The 16,817-nt window shown below is 38.4% G+C and overlaps 1 protein-coding gene across 14 annotated transcripts in view; it reads right to left on the bottom strand.

The window, feature by feature from the left end:
- fbrsl1 (fibrosin-like 1) overlaps positions 1-16,817 on the bottom strand; it is a 985,718-nt gene that overhangs the window by 21,534 nt on the left and 947,367 nt on the right. For 12 of the 14 annotated variants that reach the window (XM_041202184.1, XM_041202197.1, XM_041202189.1 and 9 more), the window contains 5 exons: positions 13,718-14,081; positions 7,231-7,502; positions 4,750-4,988; positions 3,134-3,184; positions 1,958-2,053 (listed from right to left, as the gene is read on the bottom strand). In XM_041202184.1, coding sequence (XP_041058118.1) covers positions 1,958-2,053; positions 3,134-3,184; positions 4,750-4,988; positions 7,231-7,502; positions 13,718-14,081 — 1,022 coding nt within the window. Of the gene's footprint in view, positions 1-1,957; positions 2,054-3,133; positions 3,185-4,749; positions 4,989-5,057; positions 5,219-7,230; positions 7,503-13,717; positions 14,082-16,817 lie in introns of all 14 variants that reach the window. The other 2 variants (XM_041202187.1, XM_041202194.1) reach the window with 2 other exon arrangements.

Below are 16,817 nucleotides of genomic sequence, written 5' to 3'. Positions count from 1 at the left end.
CCTGATTGTGGCCTGTCAACATTGCCAATACCTTTAAAAAAAAATTCATGAATTTCAATTAATGTTCTTAAGATTGCCAAAGGTGTATTCAAAATATTAATTTATAATTTGTCAGGGTTGCACTTTTCCATACATTCACACTCACGTGCTTGCCTGATGCTTAGTTTAATAGCAACTGTGCTAACAGAAACCACCATATTTCAACAGTGACAAACCTCAAAAGTACTTCATTAGCTGTGAAGTGTTTTGGGATGTCCTGAGGTTGTTAAAGGCATGATATAAATTTAAGTCATTCTTCCTTTCCTTTATCAGTATGTGCGTAATATTCAAGTTGTAAAAATGATTGGCTTTTACTTTGAGGTTTGAATTGCTGTTGTGAAACTGGTTTAAGGATGCTTACACGACAGTTCTGAAGGCTATTATATGGAGTATGGGGCATGTAGACCTTTGAGTCCACAGGATTCAATTATTTTCTTTGACAAATTGAGCTCAACATTCAATCAGTTGTTTGGTGTAGCTTCGGGCATGAAACAACTATGAAAAGTTTTAATAAGTTGGCACTCTTTATAAATTTTCCATATGGAATCACAAGTTCTGGTCTAAGTTTGGAATTTCCCTGCAAGTTATATTTTAGTAAACCTTCAGAGGTACCTTTCCTTTAATGACATTTTCCTTTGCACTGAGACTTGAAAGACAAAAAAACCAGGAACTTTCACCAAACTAAAATATCAAAAAGGCCACACTCCAATAAAAATATTTCTATAAACAGAAAGCAGTTTTAAAAATCTATCCAGAAAACATTGATGAGCTGAAGAAATACTTTGTGGGCTATGATGTCATTTCAGTGCTTGATTGAGTTACTGCTCTGCATTCCACATTTAAGTATTTACTATTCTTTAAAAACATACCTTGAGAGATAAGAGAGCTCATTCTACAGACTGCCAACTATTTACTACACTTGGAGGTTTAAATTTACTGTTATCTAAAATTGAAAGAAAGTATTTTAAAGCAGTTTCATAATTGATTATATGTTGCTGAAAATGTTAAAGTTTCATTATGTTCTCTTTCCTGTGACCTTGAGTTAAGGATACTACATGCCTGTCCATGAAATTGCCATTTGCCTACACTACGACAGTCAGATAATGAATAACCTGTTATGCCTCTAACTGGCTCCCAGCTCAGCAAAGTGGAGTGCGAAGACAGTGAAATTGACTGAGGTAATCTGTCTCTTCCCACCTCAGTGACAGACGCTTCAGTCTGAAAAATGGAGGAGCACTCAGCAGCACCGACCCAGGCAAACTTAATAACCCTGACTGATCATGGCAGCCCAGTGAAAGGCATTGTGCTCAGTCAGCACGAGCACACACAAGTCAGGCCTTTAGGGCAAAAAAATCATCTGCTCTACAGAACAGGGTAATTTGCTCGTTTGAAATGGTTCCTACCATTACAATGCATCAGCTACAGGATTTTTGACTCCAAAGATGGGTCAAGTATTATTAACCTTTTGCAGTTTACCCTCAGGGCCTCCTCTTCTACTGAAGTTGGCATGTAAATTATGTGGAAATTTGCAGATCAAACCGGTCTCTGTTTGGCAGACACATTTTTTCCTCGAGTTTTATGCCTAGAAAATGCTGTACTTACTGATCCCTGGTATAATCATAGGTTAACCACATCAATCACAGCACGTTTACAGTAACCCTTTATTAGCAAAGGTTATGCAGAAAGCATAAAGCAAATCTCAACTTCAGATTGCTACTTTCCTTTAATACGATTGGACATTTAGGGTATAGTTGCTTCAGTTAGCTGAGGAATCTTACACACTCAATGATAATTTAATTTACCAAGACAAAAAATGGGGAAAGATAGAGGACTGGCTTTGCCCTTTCTAGCGCTGTCTTGATTATCCAGAAAACCATCTAATAAGTCATTGTTAGCATCTTTAAATTGATTTACATACCTTAGGCTGAAATGCTCCCTGAAGTGACCCAAAGGGACCTGAATGTGGAATCATGGATGGCATGCCTGGCATTGCCGGAGCATATGGTGGGAAGAACTAAAATCAACAAGATATGAAGAGTTATATTCAGAATGAGAAATAGTCACGTAATGCATATCTCACATACAAACCAAGCACTAGCTATGCAATGATGCAATTCAGCTACTCAAGAGCAAACGTACATCAATTGTTTACACATGGTTGTTGTATCTTTGCCACCATCTAAAAATAGTACGATATCAGATAATGTTTACAACAGGCACTTCACCAGATACAGGGTATGGTGAAGCGGTTAACTGTGTGCAACATATATCTAAAAGATGCAACATTAAAATAATTTTACATATGGAAGACACAACTAAGTCTTCCTCCTGAAGCATCTAACATTTTATTTTCAACTTCATCAAAGACTGGAAAAAGGCCTGGTATAACATCTACTGTTTTCTATCCCACGACCCCATAATTTTAGTATGAGCAAATTACTGCTGTGATCTTGCATCATGTCTGTGTGAGGCAACTGTTCCCAAAATGCCTGACAATATAGGTTCATCTTCAGTGAAGCCAAATAAAATGACATATCTTCATCAAACAGAACTGCAATTCAACAATGTAGTTTTTAGGCAGCTGCATTCTTATTGATTTTGTACCTGTAATCTTAACAAGTAAACAGCTATCTATTTCTGCATTTTATGGGAAAGCGTTTTGAAGGTATAACATTTTTCAAACAATACTGCAGGTGCTAGCATGAACACGGAGATGCTTGATTTGCATGTGTGAGATAATGCCTCTGCTATCAAACGATTTGCATGTGTGAGATAATGCCTCTGCTATCAAACAAGCATGTCCTGGAAGCACAATGACATGAAACTTTGGCTTTAGCAAAGGAGAGACTGTCCAAAGCATATTCTGTCTTCAATTTGCAGTTCAAAATCACCTGATCTATATTTAGTCGGTCTCTGTTAGAAATGCAAATTGAAGCTAATTTGATGAACTGCAGATGCATTGGAAACCACAAGAGTAGAAACACCAAATTTAACACATGAAATGATGCTTGATCAAAATAACACTTTTAAAAAAATGTGGGTGTGAGCTGAAGCACACGCACAATGAGCTCTTGAAAAAAAAGAGGACACTCACACTAGAATGTCGATAGAAAGGATTTTCTATTTTTGGTGTATACTTTTCAAACTGAAAGGAAGAGGAAAAACAAGTTGTAATAGATTTTATTTTGCCTAGCATCTAAATCACTCTGTCATTGTGAAGCTCTGAGGCTGTCAAAATGAATTAAATACATCCTCTGATCACCATGTACAATCAAAATAGGCTTATGATTGATCAATATTATTAGCTGCTAATCATTTTTAACTTGGCATGAACTACTTACAATTTTTTGGGAAAAATCGATAAACAGCTTTTAATAATTACTTCTACATATTTCATCTTTGAACAATTAAGGGAAATTAAGAAATGGAAAGTCTTCACACACAGCCATTTGGCATGGCAGCTGCTGCTGAATATAATAACTGTGTATACAGAACACATGCATAATTTCATTAATTATAGCCATTACCAGATGTCTGCCACTTAGTCAGCATAAACAACATTAATCACAAAAACATACACTAGGTAGATTATACACACACTTCTTTATGACCATAATTAGACCACATGGTACATTTTTTTTGCATTAAAAAATTGAAAACACATTCTGCAACAAGCAGTTTCTCTTCTTCATCTTTTTTGGAAAATTTGGAAAAGGCATTTAAAAAGGAGTAGACATGCATGCAGCTTGCACAAGTACCATGTTGAGCTGGTGTGTAAACCAGAACAAATTAACTGTTTTTAAACACTAGTCAAAATAAAGGAACAATAACCAACTGAGCATTTAAGAGCCAGATTCTATAGGTATATATATGGTCTTAGTGATTTTAATCGTACATTCTTAACACTAACTATGCTACAAAAACAGTGTTTGTGTGTTAGAAGTTATAGAACTGCTACTGTTTTCAGTTCACAGAAAGAATAGGTATAAAAACAGCACTGTGGATATATTTATACTTTATTCTTCCACACTGGGCTACTGTGGTATTTCACTGTTTGCTAGTACGCAATGCTCTTACAGCATATATTTAAAGTCGTATTCAATTATTTCATACTGATGAATAAAAAAGGTTTAGTGCACTAAAATTTAAACCCGCAACCCTGAAATAAGCAGAGAACAAATATGTGTTCCAAGGTCCAGAAAGGATTTGTAATTTCTCTGTCTTTTGACCACACAACACTTTAAAGCACTATCAAGCGCCTTCGGGATGTTCTACTACATTAAAGGTGCAACATAGATGTAAGTTGTTGTTGCTAATTAAGTTTTGAAACAACTTTTCTTATGACTGCTATCAGTTTGTGGTATTTTAAAATAGCAGGGCCATATTAACTTAAGAGTCAACAAATATTAAACAAGTTTTAAGGTACTATTCTCTTTAAACATTAATCGATGGTGACTGCCAAAAGTTTGAAGTCCAATGTACATAAAGAATCTCAAAACAAACATACGATCTTCCACCTTAATTGGTCGTCTATTGATTGTATGGTCAAAAGATATCACAGGAGGTTCAGAATAGAAAAATAAGTGCCACTGGTGTTTTTCTTTTTAAGAACCACATTAGCCAACCTATGGTCACTATGGCAAAAGAGATGAAAGGTTTTTTTTTGTAAGGGGAGAGGGGGGAGTCAAGAGATGCTCTACTTATCCTCACTTTTCTGCCTGGGGTATGCACCATAGGTGGTGCAGTGGGCGGCATGAGTGGAGTCGGTGGCAGACTCGCAGGGAAAGGAGCAAACGTGTGCTGATGTGTGTGTTGATGCGTGTGCTGATGCTGGTGTTGATGCTGATGAAACTCTGCCCTCAAGAATGGTGGCGGGGCTAGCGACCCTGCCCTGTCGGAACTCTGAACCAAAAACCGGTTGTTCAACTCCTGCCTCAGCAGTTCATGCTCTGGAAGAGAAAAAAGAAACACAAGGGCCGTGGGCCAGTCAGTTGGAAAAAGAAAGGCCAAATATTCACCTGGCATTCCCTGTTTCTGCAGGTCATGCTGTGGTGGTTTTCTACGTGAGGACTCATTGGTGGAGGTAACAGAGATGCCTGTGACAAAGCACCAATCAGAATTCCCGACTGAGGCTGACAATACATGATTGGTTGGTTGAATGATATCAACAGGCTGGTATCTAAAGACAGAAGAGAACCATATGAGTCATCCCAGCAGAAAACAAAACTGGGGAAATGAGAAACACACACACAGTCCACCTCTAAAGGAGATAGCTAAGACACTGTACTTGTCTACATAAGAGCAGGCAGCAATACCACTATTAATGAAGTTGGCACCTTTGCAAGCTACCATTTTCTATTCATCAGAATTGGAAAAATACATTGTGAGCTTTAAATGGGAAGGTATGCAGCAATAACCATTTGATTACTTTTACACTGGAATTTCAGAGCTCGTCTGTGTTTCTTTAAACGGCCAAACCTTACAAACACTACTCTGAATCACCTTCGCTGCTAGTAGCATGGCAACATCTGCAGCATGCTGAAAGCATACATTTTTTAATAAAACAAAACTATTATATGCTCTTATGAGGACATGTTTCTTGACATCATATCAGACACTTGCATTCAATACAACTTCAAGAGAAAAAATCAGTTTGAACTATGTTAACTTGCAAGATAAACACATTTGAAAAACTACTTATTGAAATATCATTACCATTTGAGTTAAACTGAATGGAATGATTAAATACAAGTGTAATTCAAGGGATGAAACAAGATTCTTGTTAATTAGCAGTACAATCATATTGGCCAAATGCTTCTCTGACATTTTTGGGCAGGATTTGAAAATTTACAATAAAACAGACATGATTTTGTTTAAATCCCCCAAAAAGATGATCCTTGTGGTGGTGCTCAGTATAACTATTCGAACAAGACAGCTATATTACAGAAATCAATCTACCTTGTTAAGGACTGTTAAACATCATTAAAACATTCAAAGTTTCCAGGAAATGAAATATGGAGGGGATTTGATTTTTGAATGCCCAAATAGACTGAAACAAGGATTGGGTATCAAGCTCGTCTTTTGCTGGGAGGATAAGCAAGTAACAGCCCAGCTTACGAGATCAACAATGTTGCTTCCTGAAAGGTGAGGGATACGCCATCAATTCCTCCCTCTCTTCCAACTTAAATCTACAACTGACAGGACTATAATTAAACCTTTTCTTGGTTCTTCAGGGGCTTCCCAAACATGGTACACATTTTCTCTCGCCAGCAAGGGCATATGATTTGCTTTCAGGCTTTACCAATGCTGCTTTTTAATTTGAAATTCCTCATGATCATAAAACCAATCTGCTTGACTTCTTAAAAAAACAAAATATGTGAGAGTTTTGAAGCTTTGGGTTGTGATTTATAAGCACAAATCAAATTCTTTGATCATCCCCTTAACCTGATAAGTGGGGGCTCTTCCAGGTTGCGGGGGTGGTGTTTGGAGTGAAAGGTGATGAGAGGGAAGGGGATGAAGGTTATTGGTCGAGTTCTACATCTTTCTCTCAATGGCATAGGCTGTTATAATATTAATCCACTATAATACCAGACTACTCATTAGGTGGACACCTTAAACCATTACAAGATCTGAGTGTGCTGCTCTTTCTTTATTTTGTCAGCTCTGAAAGCTACATCTGTAATGACCAAGTTATGTGCAATTATCTTAACTCAAAACAATTCTGTTCAGAATGGCGATTTGACATGTTACAGCATCTGAAACAGTCAAGTCAAACAAAAGAGAGTGCCTACATAAATGAGTGAAATTCAACTTTGATTGCATTACATTATATCTTTGTACATGCTTCAGTTATATATGTAACAGATTAGACTTGCTTCTGAATATCAAGGAATCTTATGAATAAAGCGAGAGTTCTGAACCTTTTTTATGCAATAATCTTCCCTCATCCCTCAAGGCCATTTCCATCCTGTTGGGTTATGAACTAAGTAAACACAATGTTCACTTTTAAAAAAAAAGTATTTTGTTCAGGAGTATTTTAAGTGAAACACTAGAGCTTTTAAAATTAAACAAAATTAAATTGGCATTTTGGGGAATTCAAAAGGAATTATAAATTTTAACAAGCAAAGTCCTCAATGACAAATGCAGCTGAACGACATCTTTAATACTGGGTAAATAAGAATCTGCACCTACCTGAATAGCCAGGTCCTGCAGGGTGACCCGGTACAACAAGGCTGTTTGACGTTAAAGGAGGTGGTGGTGGTAAGGTAGCTGGTGTTGCAAACATGGCGTGGTGATGAGGGTGAGTCTGAGGCCTCAGGGAGAAATTATGTGAGGTAGCAAGGTTTGGAATAGATAGGGGCAGGACTGGAGTGGATGAATGATGAGGGTGGATTTGGGGGGATGAAGGCAAGTGTTTAGGTAGGCTGACGCTTGCAGCACTGCTGGCGCTGCTACTCCTGCTGCTGGGGAAGAAAATTTGATCATTAGTTAACATATGACACAAAACATAATAATAAAAATACAAATATATCCCATGTGCTGGGACTAAAACAAAGCAGTCATGTTTCCTGTGAAATTTCTACTGCAAATGTGTTATAACAATCATGAGCCAATTAATTTCACATAAATCATTTTTTTCCTTCTAATCAAAACTGGTACATAGTTATATTTGTGAAAATTCAGTCTCACTGATCTCTGTTCTTCCTCATTACAAAGGGCAATAATATTTAGATAAAAACAAAAAAAACTGCGGATGCTGGAAATCCAAAACATGCTGCCAGACCTGCTGAGTTTTTCCAGGCAATAATATTTATCTTGGTGGTGTATTTTTATAAAAATGTAGCAATTTTCATTTAAAGAACTATGGTAGGAAATTAAGTTTAAAATTTTATTGGCAATTATCTTTTTGTGATCTTGTAATCCTTAGTACTGGGTAAGTAACATAGAAACATAGAAAATAGCAGCAGCAGTAGATCATTCGGTCCTTTGAGTCTATTCCACCATTCAATGTGATTGTGGCTGATCCTCTGTCTCAACACCATACCCCTGCTCTACCCCCATACCCCTTGATGCCTTCAGAGTCTAGAAATCTATTTTCTCCTTAAATATATTGAGTCTTGGCCTCCACAGCCTTCTATGGCAGAGAATTCCACAGGTTTACCACCCTCTGAGTGGAGAGGTTTCTCCTCAACTTAATCCTAAATGGCCTACCCCATATCCTGAGACTGTGACTCCTTGTTCTAGGCCTCCCAGCCAGAAGAAACATTATCCCTGCAATGAGTCTGCCCAGTACTGTCCGAATTTTATACATTTCATTGAGATCCCCTCTCATTCTTCTAAACTCCAGTGAATACAGGCCCAATCAACCCAATCTTTCCTCATATGACAATCCTGTCACCCCAGAAATCAGTCTGGTGAACCTTTGCTACACTCCCTCTATGATAAGCATATCCTTTCTTAGGTAAGGAGACCAAAACTGCACATAATACTCAAGATGTGGTCTCACCAAAGCCCTGTACAGCTGCAGTAAGACATCCTTGCTCCTGTACTCAAGTCCTCTTGCAATAAAGGCCAACATGCCTGAACTGCTTGCTGCACCTGCATGCTTGCTTTCAGTGATTGGTGTACAAGGACACCCAGGTCCCTTTGTACATCAACATTTCCCAATCTAACACCATTTAAATAATATTCTGCCATCCTGTTTTTCCTACCGAAGTGGATAACTTCACATCTATCCACGTTATACTGCATCTGCCATGTATTTGCCCACTCACTCAATCTGCCTAAATTGCCTTCAAGCCTCCAAATATCTTTCTCACCACTCACAATCCCACCAAGTTTCATGTCATCAGCAAACGTGGAAATATTACATTTGGTACCCTCATCCAAAGCATTGATATATATTGTGAATAGCTGGGGCCCAAGCACTGATTCCTGCGGTACACCACTAGTCACTACCTGCTACTCTGTTTTCTGTCTGCTAACCAATTCTCAATCCATGCCAATATATTACCCTCAATTCCATGTGCTTCAATTTTGCACATGAACCTCTTATGTGTGGCTTTATCAAAAGCTTTCTGAAAATCCATAACATCATATCCACTGGTTCTCGCTTATCTATTCCGCTAGTTAAGCCCTCAAAAAACTCCAGTAGGTTTGTCCTTTACCTTCCATAAATCCATGTTGACTTTGTCTAATCCCACAGATATTTTCTAAGTGTCCTGTTATCACATCCTTTATAATAAGTAGACTCTAACATTTTCCCTATTAATGATGTTAGGCTAACCGGTCAGCAATTCCCTGTTTTCTCCCTCCCTCCTTTTTTAAATAATGGGGTTACATTTGCCACCCTGCAATCTGCCGGGACTCTTCCAGAATCTGCAGAATTTTGGAAGATGACATCTAATGCATCCACTATTTCCATGGCCACCTCCTTTACTACCCTGGGAAGTAGATTATCAGGCCCTGGGGATTTATTGGCTTTCAGTCCCATTCATTTCTCTAACACTATTATTTTTAGTAATACTAATTTCCTTCAATTCCTCCTTCTCACTAGGCCCTTGGTTCCCTAGCATTTCTGGGAAGTTATTTGCAGCTTCCTCCACGAAGACAGAACTAAAGTAGTTGTTTAATTGCACCACCATTTCCTTGTTCTCTATTATATATTCTCCCATTTCAGATTGTAAGGGACCTACTTTTGTCTTCACTAATATTTTTCTTTTTACATTCTTATAGAAGCTTTTATAGTCCACTTTTATGTACCTTGCAAGTTTACTCTCATACTGTGTTTTTGCCCTCTTTAATCAATCTCTTGGTCCTTTGCTGAATTCTAAACTGCTCCCATTTCTCAGGTTTGCTACTTTTTTTAAAGCAACTTTATATGGCTCCATTTTGGATCTAATACTATCCTTAATTTCTTTTGTTAGCCATGGTTGTGCTGCTTTTCCTGTTGTGTTTTTGAACCAGAATGGAATGTATAACTGTTGCAATTCATACATTCGTTCCTTAAATATTATTAGCATTGCCCATCTGCATTTTAATGAAGTTCACCAATCTATGTTAGCCAACTCATGCCTCATACCTTCGTAGTTTCCTTTGTTTAGATTTAAGACCCTAGATTTGGACTGGACCACTTCACTTTCCATCCTAATCAAGAATTCTATCATGTTATGGTCACTGTTCCCTAAAAGACACTGCACAACAAGATTATTAATTAACCAGCTCTCATTGCACAATAGCAAATCTAGGATAGCCTGTTCTTTAGTTGGTTCCTCGATGTACTGTCTAAAAAACCATCTCATACACACTCCAGGATTTCATCCGCCACAGCATTATTGCTAATTTGGTTTGTCTAGACTATATGTACAGTACAGGTAACAAGTTAGGGCAAGTTGATATAGATGATCCCTGTGATTATTACAAAAGTGATCAGTACATTTGCAAGTACTTTCCCTCCGCTGCAATATTTGGATGCTTTGAAGTTAAATGGAAGTGCTCAGTTGAGATAGCTTGCTTACAGTTAGATAAACATCAGTCATCTCCTGGAAGATCTAGTCTGAAACATCTTTGTACTTTTTGGCCCACTTGGTTACTCTGAACTGAAAATCTGGAAACTGGCATCAAAATCGGGATGACTCATCCTCATAGTTAAGTGGTTTGGAACACAAGGCAACTATTAACAGCAATATGGCAGTTAACTGTGCTGCGCAAATAACACAACATTTAACTGAAGTATGCATTAATAACTTTCAAATGTAGCCATTTAAAACAAATATGGCCAAGAATGTTACAGCTTAAATATACTTCCAACTTCTAGGCATACTCAAGGAAATTTAAATTGGCATTCCCTCAGATGAAGGGTCATTTTCTACTATTACTTTAATGCTGCCATCATAATGAAAAGTTAATTTTGTGTTAATTTGTTAGTAAGAAAAGTAGGGTTGCTCTACTGTACAAAGTTCTGCAATTCTTTTATTTGGATACCTATTTTCTTTCTGAAGTTATTTGGGCTGCTGTAATTTATTTGTTGACAGACAAATTTAGCTTTATGATTTTCCACTATCCTGGATGACATCTGTTAGTGAAGCCAACATGTTCTCAGCTTGCAAAATCATATCTGAAATTGTGGAAAGACAGTTTCTTTGGTGATTTGGGAATGTCAATGAAACAATTGCTTGTGTTTACATTTAATGCAGCACTGGTCAAATCAAAAGGTGAAACATTCAGGCGAATATGAACTTCTGTTTAAATATATGAGTAAAGAAGTACTGACAGCATTATTTGGAGAAAGGGCTGGCAAGAGCTATAAATATGAGGGAACAAAATGAACAGTTTTTCTGCTGCCTGGCTGATCCAGCAATTGAGTCCATTTAATTAACTGTGCTAATTTCACACCCTTGGCATCAACCAAGGTCTTTAAAAACTTGATTGTAAAGCTTTGTTTGCAAAAAATTACCGGTGCCTGTTAATCAGGTAGGCGCAGCATTTACAATTACTCAATCTAAGAAGCAGAATTCCAGGTCCTAATTTGTACTTTGAACATTTTACCGTGTATATAAGGTTGTGGACTATATTACATACACATCATAAATGGGTAGATGAGTCAGTTGGAGCATGTCACAGATGGTGGGCACAATTTAATATTTGCCAAAAATATATTTGCCCACACTATAATTATAGGTCAGAACCATTACTTGCTGTACTATATGGGCTGCAACATGTAATGAAGCTACTGCATAATTAAAACTTACATTTTTACAGTGTCTTTAACATAGTAAAACATCGCAAGGCACTTCACAGGAGTGTTATCAAACTAAATTTGACAAGCCATATGGAGATATTAAAATATTAAGGTATTAAAAACTTGGACAAAGATGTGAATTTTAAAGGAGCATCTTACAGGTGGAGAGTGAAATGGTGAGGATTCCAGAACTCGCGTCCTGGACAGCTGAAAGCATAGCAGCCACTTAAGGGTGGGGTGGTGGAGTGATGGCTGGGAAGGAAAGTGGAAATGGACAAATGGACAGATTTGGAAGAAGGCAGAGTGATCAGAGAGTTCTAGAGCTGGAGACAGGGAATGACAAGGCCATAGTGGAATTTGAACACAAAGGTAAAAATTTTAAATTTCAGTTGCTGCTGGATCAGGGGCCAATATAAATTAGTGAGCACAGGGGGAGATGGGTGAATGGGACTTGGTGTGAGTCAGGATAGGAGCAGCAGAGTTTTTAATGACCTTGAGTGTATGGCAGGTGGAAGCTGGGAGGCTGGCCTAAAGACCACTGGAAGAGCTGAATTTGGGGCTAACGAAAGTATGGATGAGGGTTTTAGCTTCAGATGGGCTGAAGCAGGCAATATTACTGAGATGGAGGCAGGTGGCCTTGGTGATGAACAGGACAGATTAGAACAGCTCAGGATCAAGTTGAATGTCAAGGTTGCTTTGCTGTAATTCATACAACATCCAATGGTTAGGGAGTGATTGTGGATGGGAAATGTATTTTGGGCAGAAGATAGAGGAAAATTCCTGGTAATTCAGGATACACACGCTACATAACCAATGCGACAGCTATGGTTGCTCAATGAACAAATCCAGCGATGTCAGTGTCCACCAAATGAGGCATGACATGCAGCAGCACTGCACCATTGCTTCTTCTGCATAGTAAATATGGACATATGAGATCTAGCATCTAATTTTTAATCACATTTTCACCATTTGCACAATGTATTCAATATTTCTAATGCTATATGAATTGTGCTGCATAAGCAGAAAGTTTAACATATTTAGGGAAAAAAGACATTCATAGTATCCTGAATCAGAAGGGGACTGATGGCGAGCTTCTCTTTCATCAGGTGCAGAAACACTGCATTTTAACAATAAGCTTTGCTTATGGGTTTAGTGTTGTTTTAAAAATTAAATATGTAAAGATTAAAAATTAAACTGCACCATTGCCAATCTGATTTGTAATGCACCATTGTTAAGCAATAGTTACAATTAGCAAACTAATAGCTGAATAGTTTCTTTCAATCTTAATATCTGTTATAACCCTGTGCTTATTCAGTCTTTTGAGTGCTGATGGGAGACTAACATTAGCAGTTCCCGATGGATCTGGATGAAATGTGTTAGGTTTCACAAAACCACAGTATGAAATCAACATTTATTCTAGGTTTCAATATTAAACATGTAGAAAATAATACAGCTTTATAAAGAATAATTGGTCTAAGGTAAGAAAGCAGGTCTTGTGCTGGGGTGAGTGCATGCATTTTAAGAAAGTTAGTATGTTTTGGCTTTCGTGAATAGTCACTCTCAAATGGCAAACCGGAGTTCAAATCCAGTCCAGGCTGATGGAATGCAAGCCCTTCAGTTAAAGATCCTATGTAAAATGAGTTCTTCATCTCAATGCATTTCTTAGTGAGCATTGTACCAGCACAAAACAACACCTAGTTTTGCAATTCCATTCAGAGGTCACCAAATAATTTTTGTGGGAAATGGAAAAATGTCATGCTACTGGAGAATTAGGTATTCTACGATAGAGGTTTTGGCACGATACAAGGACAGAGTTGAACTACACCTGACCTGGGAGCACTCAATAAATACTGGTCCAGTCATTAACACTTCTCACCTAGAGTACTAAATGAAACACCGTGTGGATTCTGAAAGTGATGCAATATCCTCCCTGCTTACCTGATACTATTAAGACTGCTGAAAGGTATCTGGTGGTGAATCTGGTGATGTACAGGAGGTTGCGTGTGAATCTGAGACAGAGGATAGTGCTGTAGTTGCGGCTGTAATTGTGGCGTTGGCTGTCTTGCTTGGGGCTGTGCCTGGTAAATGGTTTCCTTTACTGTTGGACTCACTGTGCTGTTGGAAGCACACGCTGAAGAAGCTGGAGGTACCACAGCAGCTGGAGGGCTTGGCACCAGCGGCACAAAGGGTGTCTCCTTGCTTTGTTCCTGGCTACGTTCTAGTCCAGAAACCTTGGAAACACCTGGTCCCTTTGTTTCAGGTTTCTCATTCAACGTCAGACTGCTTCCAGTGAAGCTTGAACCTAGAAAATTAGAGAAGAGCAAAACCTTTTCTGAAGTGTTTATGCAGTACATTTCCATGCTTAACCATCATCAGCTGATTCCACCTCTCTGAGGAATAAAGTCAGCTTTAATAACTCACTCCTAATTATTGTTAAACGCCTGTCGATTCAGGTCTTCGCCAAGCACATTCTAGCATAAAATGATTATGTTGCAGTACAACTCTGAAAAGTTCACAGCCTTTTCCCACTGTGCAATGATCAAAATCCTCAGCTCATTCATGCCTATTAATACTTAAGGATTAATTAAATGTAAGGGTTTTATCACAAACTTAATAGCATTTCCCACAATTTATTTTTTAAAAAAACTACCTGTTTAAACCGTCAAAGAGGCCAATCTTACAGCCCTGCGGTCCAAGCATAATCCATTTGCACAAATTACAATCAAATGAATATGAGGGAGGCAAAGTGGCATGGATATTAACACTAATTGTTGTCTAGCTGCAAACAGCACATCCTTGCTGCAATTTACTTAATGAAAATCTGTTTAGTTTAATTGCTTTGACACTGTTCTCTTTATCTCAATGAATGCATGTATCAAGCCAGCTTTGCCGGCCTTGCTTCTGCAGTAATAGTCTAGAGGATGAACTAACAGGCAGTGAGGCCTGTGTTTACATCCCGGGCCTAATCTCTTCACTCAACAGAAATCACATTCCAGCTGGCTTAGCATGCTCAGAGTTAGGGAATCCTAAGTACACAAAGGCAAGCGGAATGAAAAACATATTTAAGACAAGAGTTAAACTTCAGGCATTAAGGGTCCTTTGCAGCAAAGCTTATTTAGGTTAACAGGTTCACCATTTACTGCAAGCTTTGAGCGAACATTTAATTTACTCTTTCCACATTTTGAAACAATTATTAATCACAATGGTCTTTGTTACATTTCCATACAATCCTATGAAACACGGTCACTTCCAACAAAGAGGGCATCTTAGTGTGAATGCCATAAATCAGCAGTATCTACTCTGTGACTGATATGAATCCATTCTTTTCCTTCCAGGTCTCTTGCCAGGAAAAGCAAACCTTATAGACAATTTCTGACTGATATTAAAGCTTTTCTTTTGGGGAATTTCACCTGCACGCCAGAATCTTGCCACCATAGCACATTTAGCTGCCAGTCACAATTTTTAATATCCTATATGTTTTACAGCACTCCTGCCAATGATAGTGGGGCTACCTTCATAATCTGGCTCCCATGCTTTGCAATTCCCTCCCTGAACCTCTCCATCTTGCTCTTTCTTCAAGACCCTCCTCATAAACCTACCTCTTTGCCAAAGCTTTTAGTCATGTCTCCTAATAGCTCCTTCATCCATCTTTGTTTGACTACATTTCTGTGAAACGCCTTGGGGAATTCTGTGACATTACAGGTGCTATAGAAATGCAAATTGCTGAAACAACAATCCAAAAAGCGAACAGAAACACAAAGCCTCTGGGGGAGGGCACAGCCTCTTCTCACAAGTTGGATGATGCAGTTCAATTACTGATCTTGTGCACCTTCCTAGCAGTTAGCACATAGATACATGTAACCTGTTCTCTGTGTTTAATGGGCCAGGTTAGAAGGCGACTAAAACACAGAAAGATAGAAAATAGGAGCAGGAGTAGGCCATTCACTATGATCCTGGCTGGTCCTTGATCTTAACCCCCAGCCAGGCGAAACATCATCCCTGCAGCCAGTCTATCTAACCCTGTCAGAATTGTATATGTTTCAATAAGATCCCCCCTCATTCTTCTAAACTCCAGTGTATAAAGGCCTAGTCAACCTAAATGTTCCTCAACTTGTAAATCCAATAGAAAAAGTACATCCGTGAGGGAGTTTTCTTCAGGTTACTTTATGTTCAAGAATGCCAATGACAGTTGAACTGTATGTCTGCCATTAATGGGTTTTTATGAGGTAAAGCTGCAAGAGAATAGTTCTTTTAGAACTGGCACTGTTGAATTATTATGCAGAACCACTTTCAGGCTGTTCTGCAATAAAGGAAGCATAATGTTTTCACCACTAATGGCTATATCAACAAAACGTGAATATTTCTAAGTGCTGGGAATCCAAAACAATCCATCATACTGATAAAGTATTAGCTTCTGTTAGAACACACTGCAAACTGGAGCATGTGCCCCAAATATGTATTATTCTGTTTACAAAACAATATTAATTTTTCAAGCTGGTGCCGAGTTTGACAACATTTCAGACCTTGCATCTTCTGCAAAATCAATGACCTATTCAATTTCCAAAATACATTTTGTACTTTCTACAAAATGACATTGGAAGTTGATAAAGAGCATTTCCTTCCCAAACAAGCAATAGAAACAGAGAACAGAAAACTAGAGAAGTAAATAGGATCTGGAAGAAAACATATTGAAGCATCCACCGCTGATGCGCTTTAGGACCCATCAGAAGTCCTGATGCCCATACAAATGCTGTAATTGCCTGGAAAGTTTAAACTTCCAAAGGTCTGGTTTGCGCTGCCCTAGAACTTTCGTGAATGCCTCTTATACAGGTCTCAGTGTTGGAAACTTGGGCTAGATAACACAACTTACCCGGATACTTACCATAGAATTATTGTAGTATTTAATCTCTGGTGTAACTCAGGTGAACAGCAGCATAACTCAACCCACCACTTCAACTGACACCTCCACCAACCTACCTACCCACCCCGACACCCCACTGGCTCGACTGCTCATTCCTGACCCCCACTCACCAGGCCA

The sequence above is a fragment of the Carcharodon carcharias genome, chromosome 13, assembly GCF_017639515.1.
Source record: "Carcharodon carcharias isolate sCarCar2 chromosome 13, sCarCar2.pri, whole genome shotgun sequence".
Lineage (NCBI taxonomy): Eukaryota > Metazoa > Chordata > Chondrichthyes > Lamniformes > Lamnidae > Carcharodon > Carcharodon carcharias.
The sequence above is the reverse complement of the archived record's forward strand: the minus strand, read 5'-3'. Positions and strand labels throughout refer to the sequence as shown.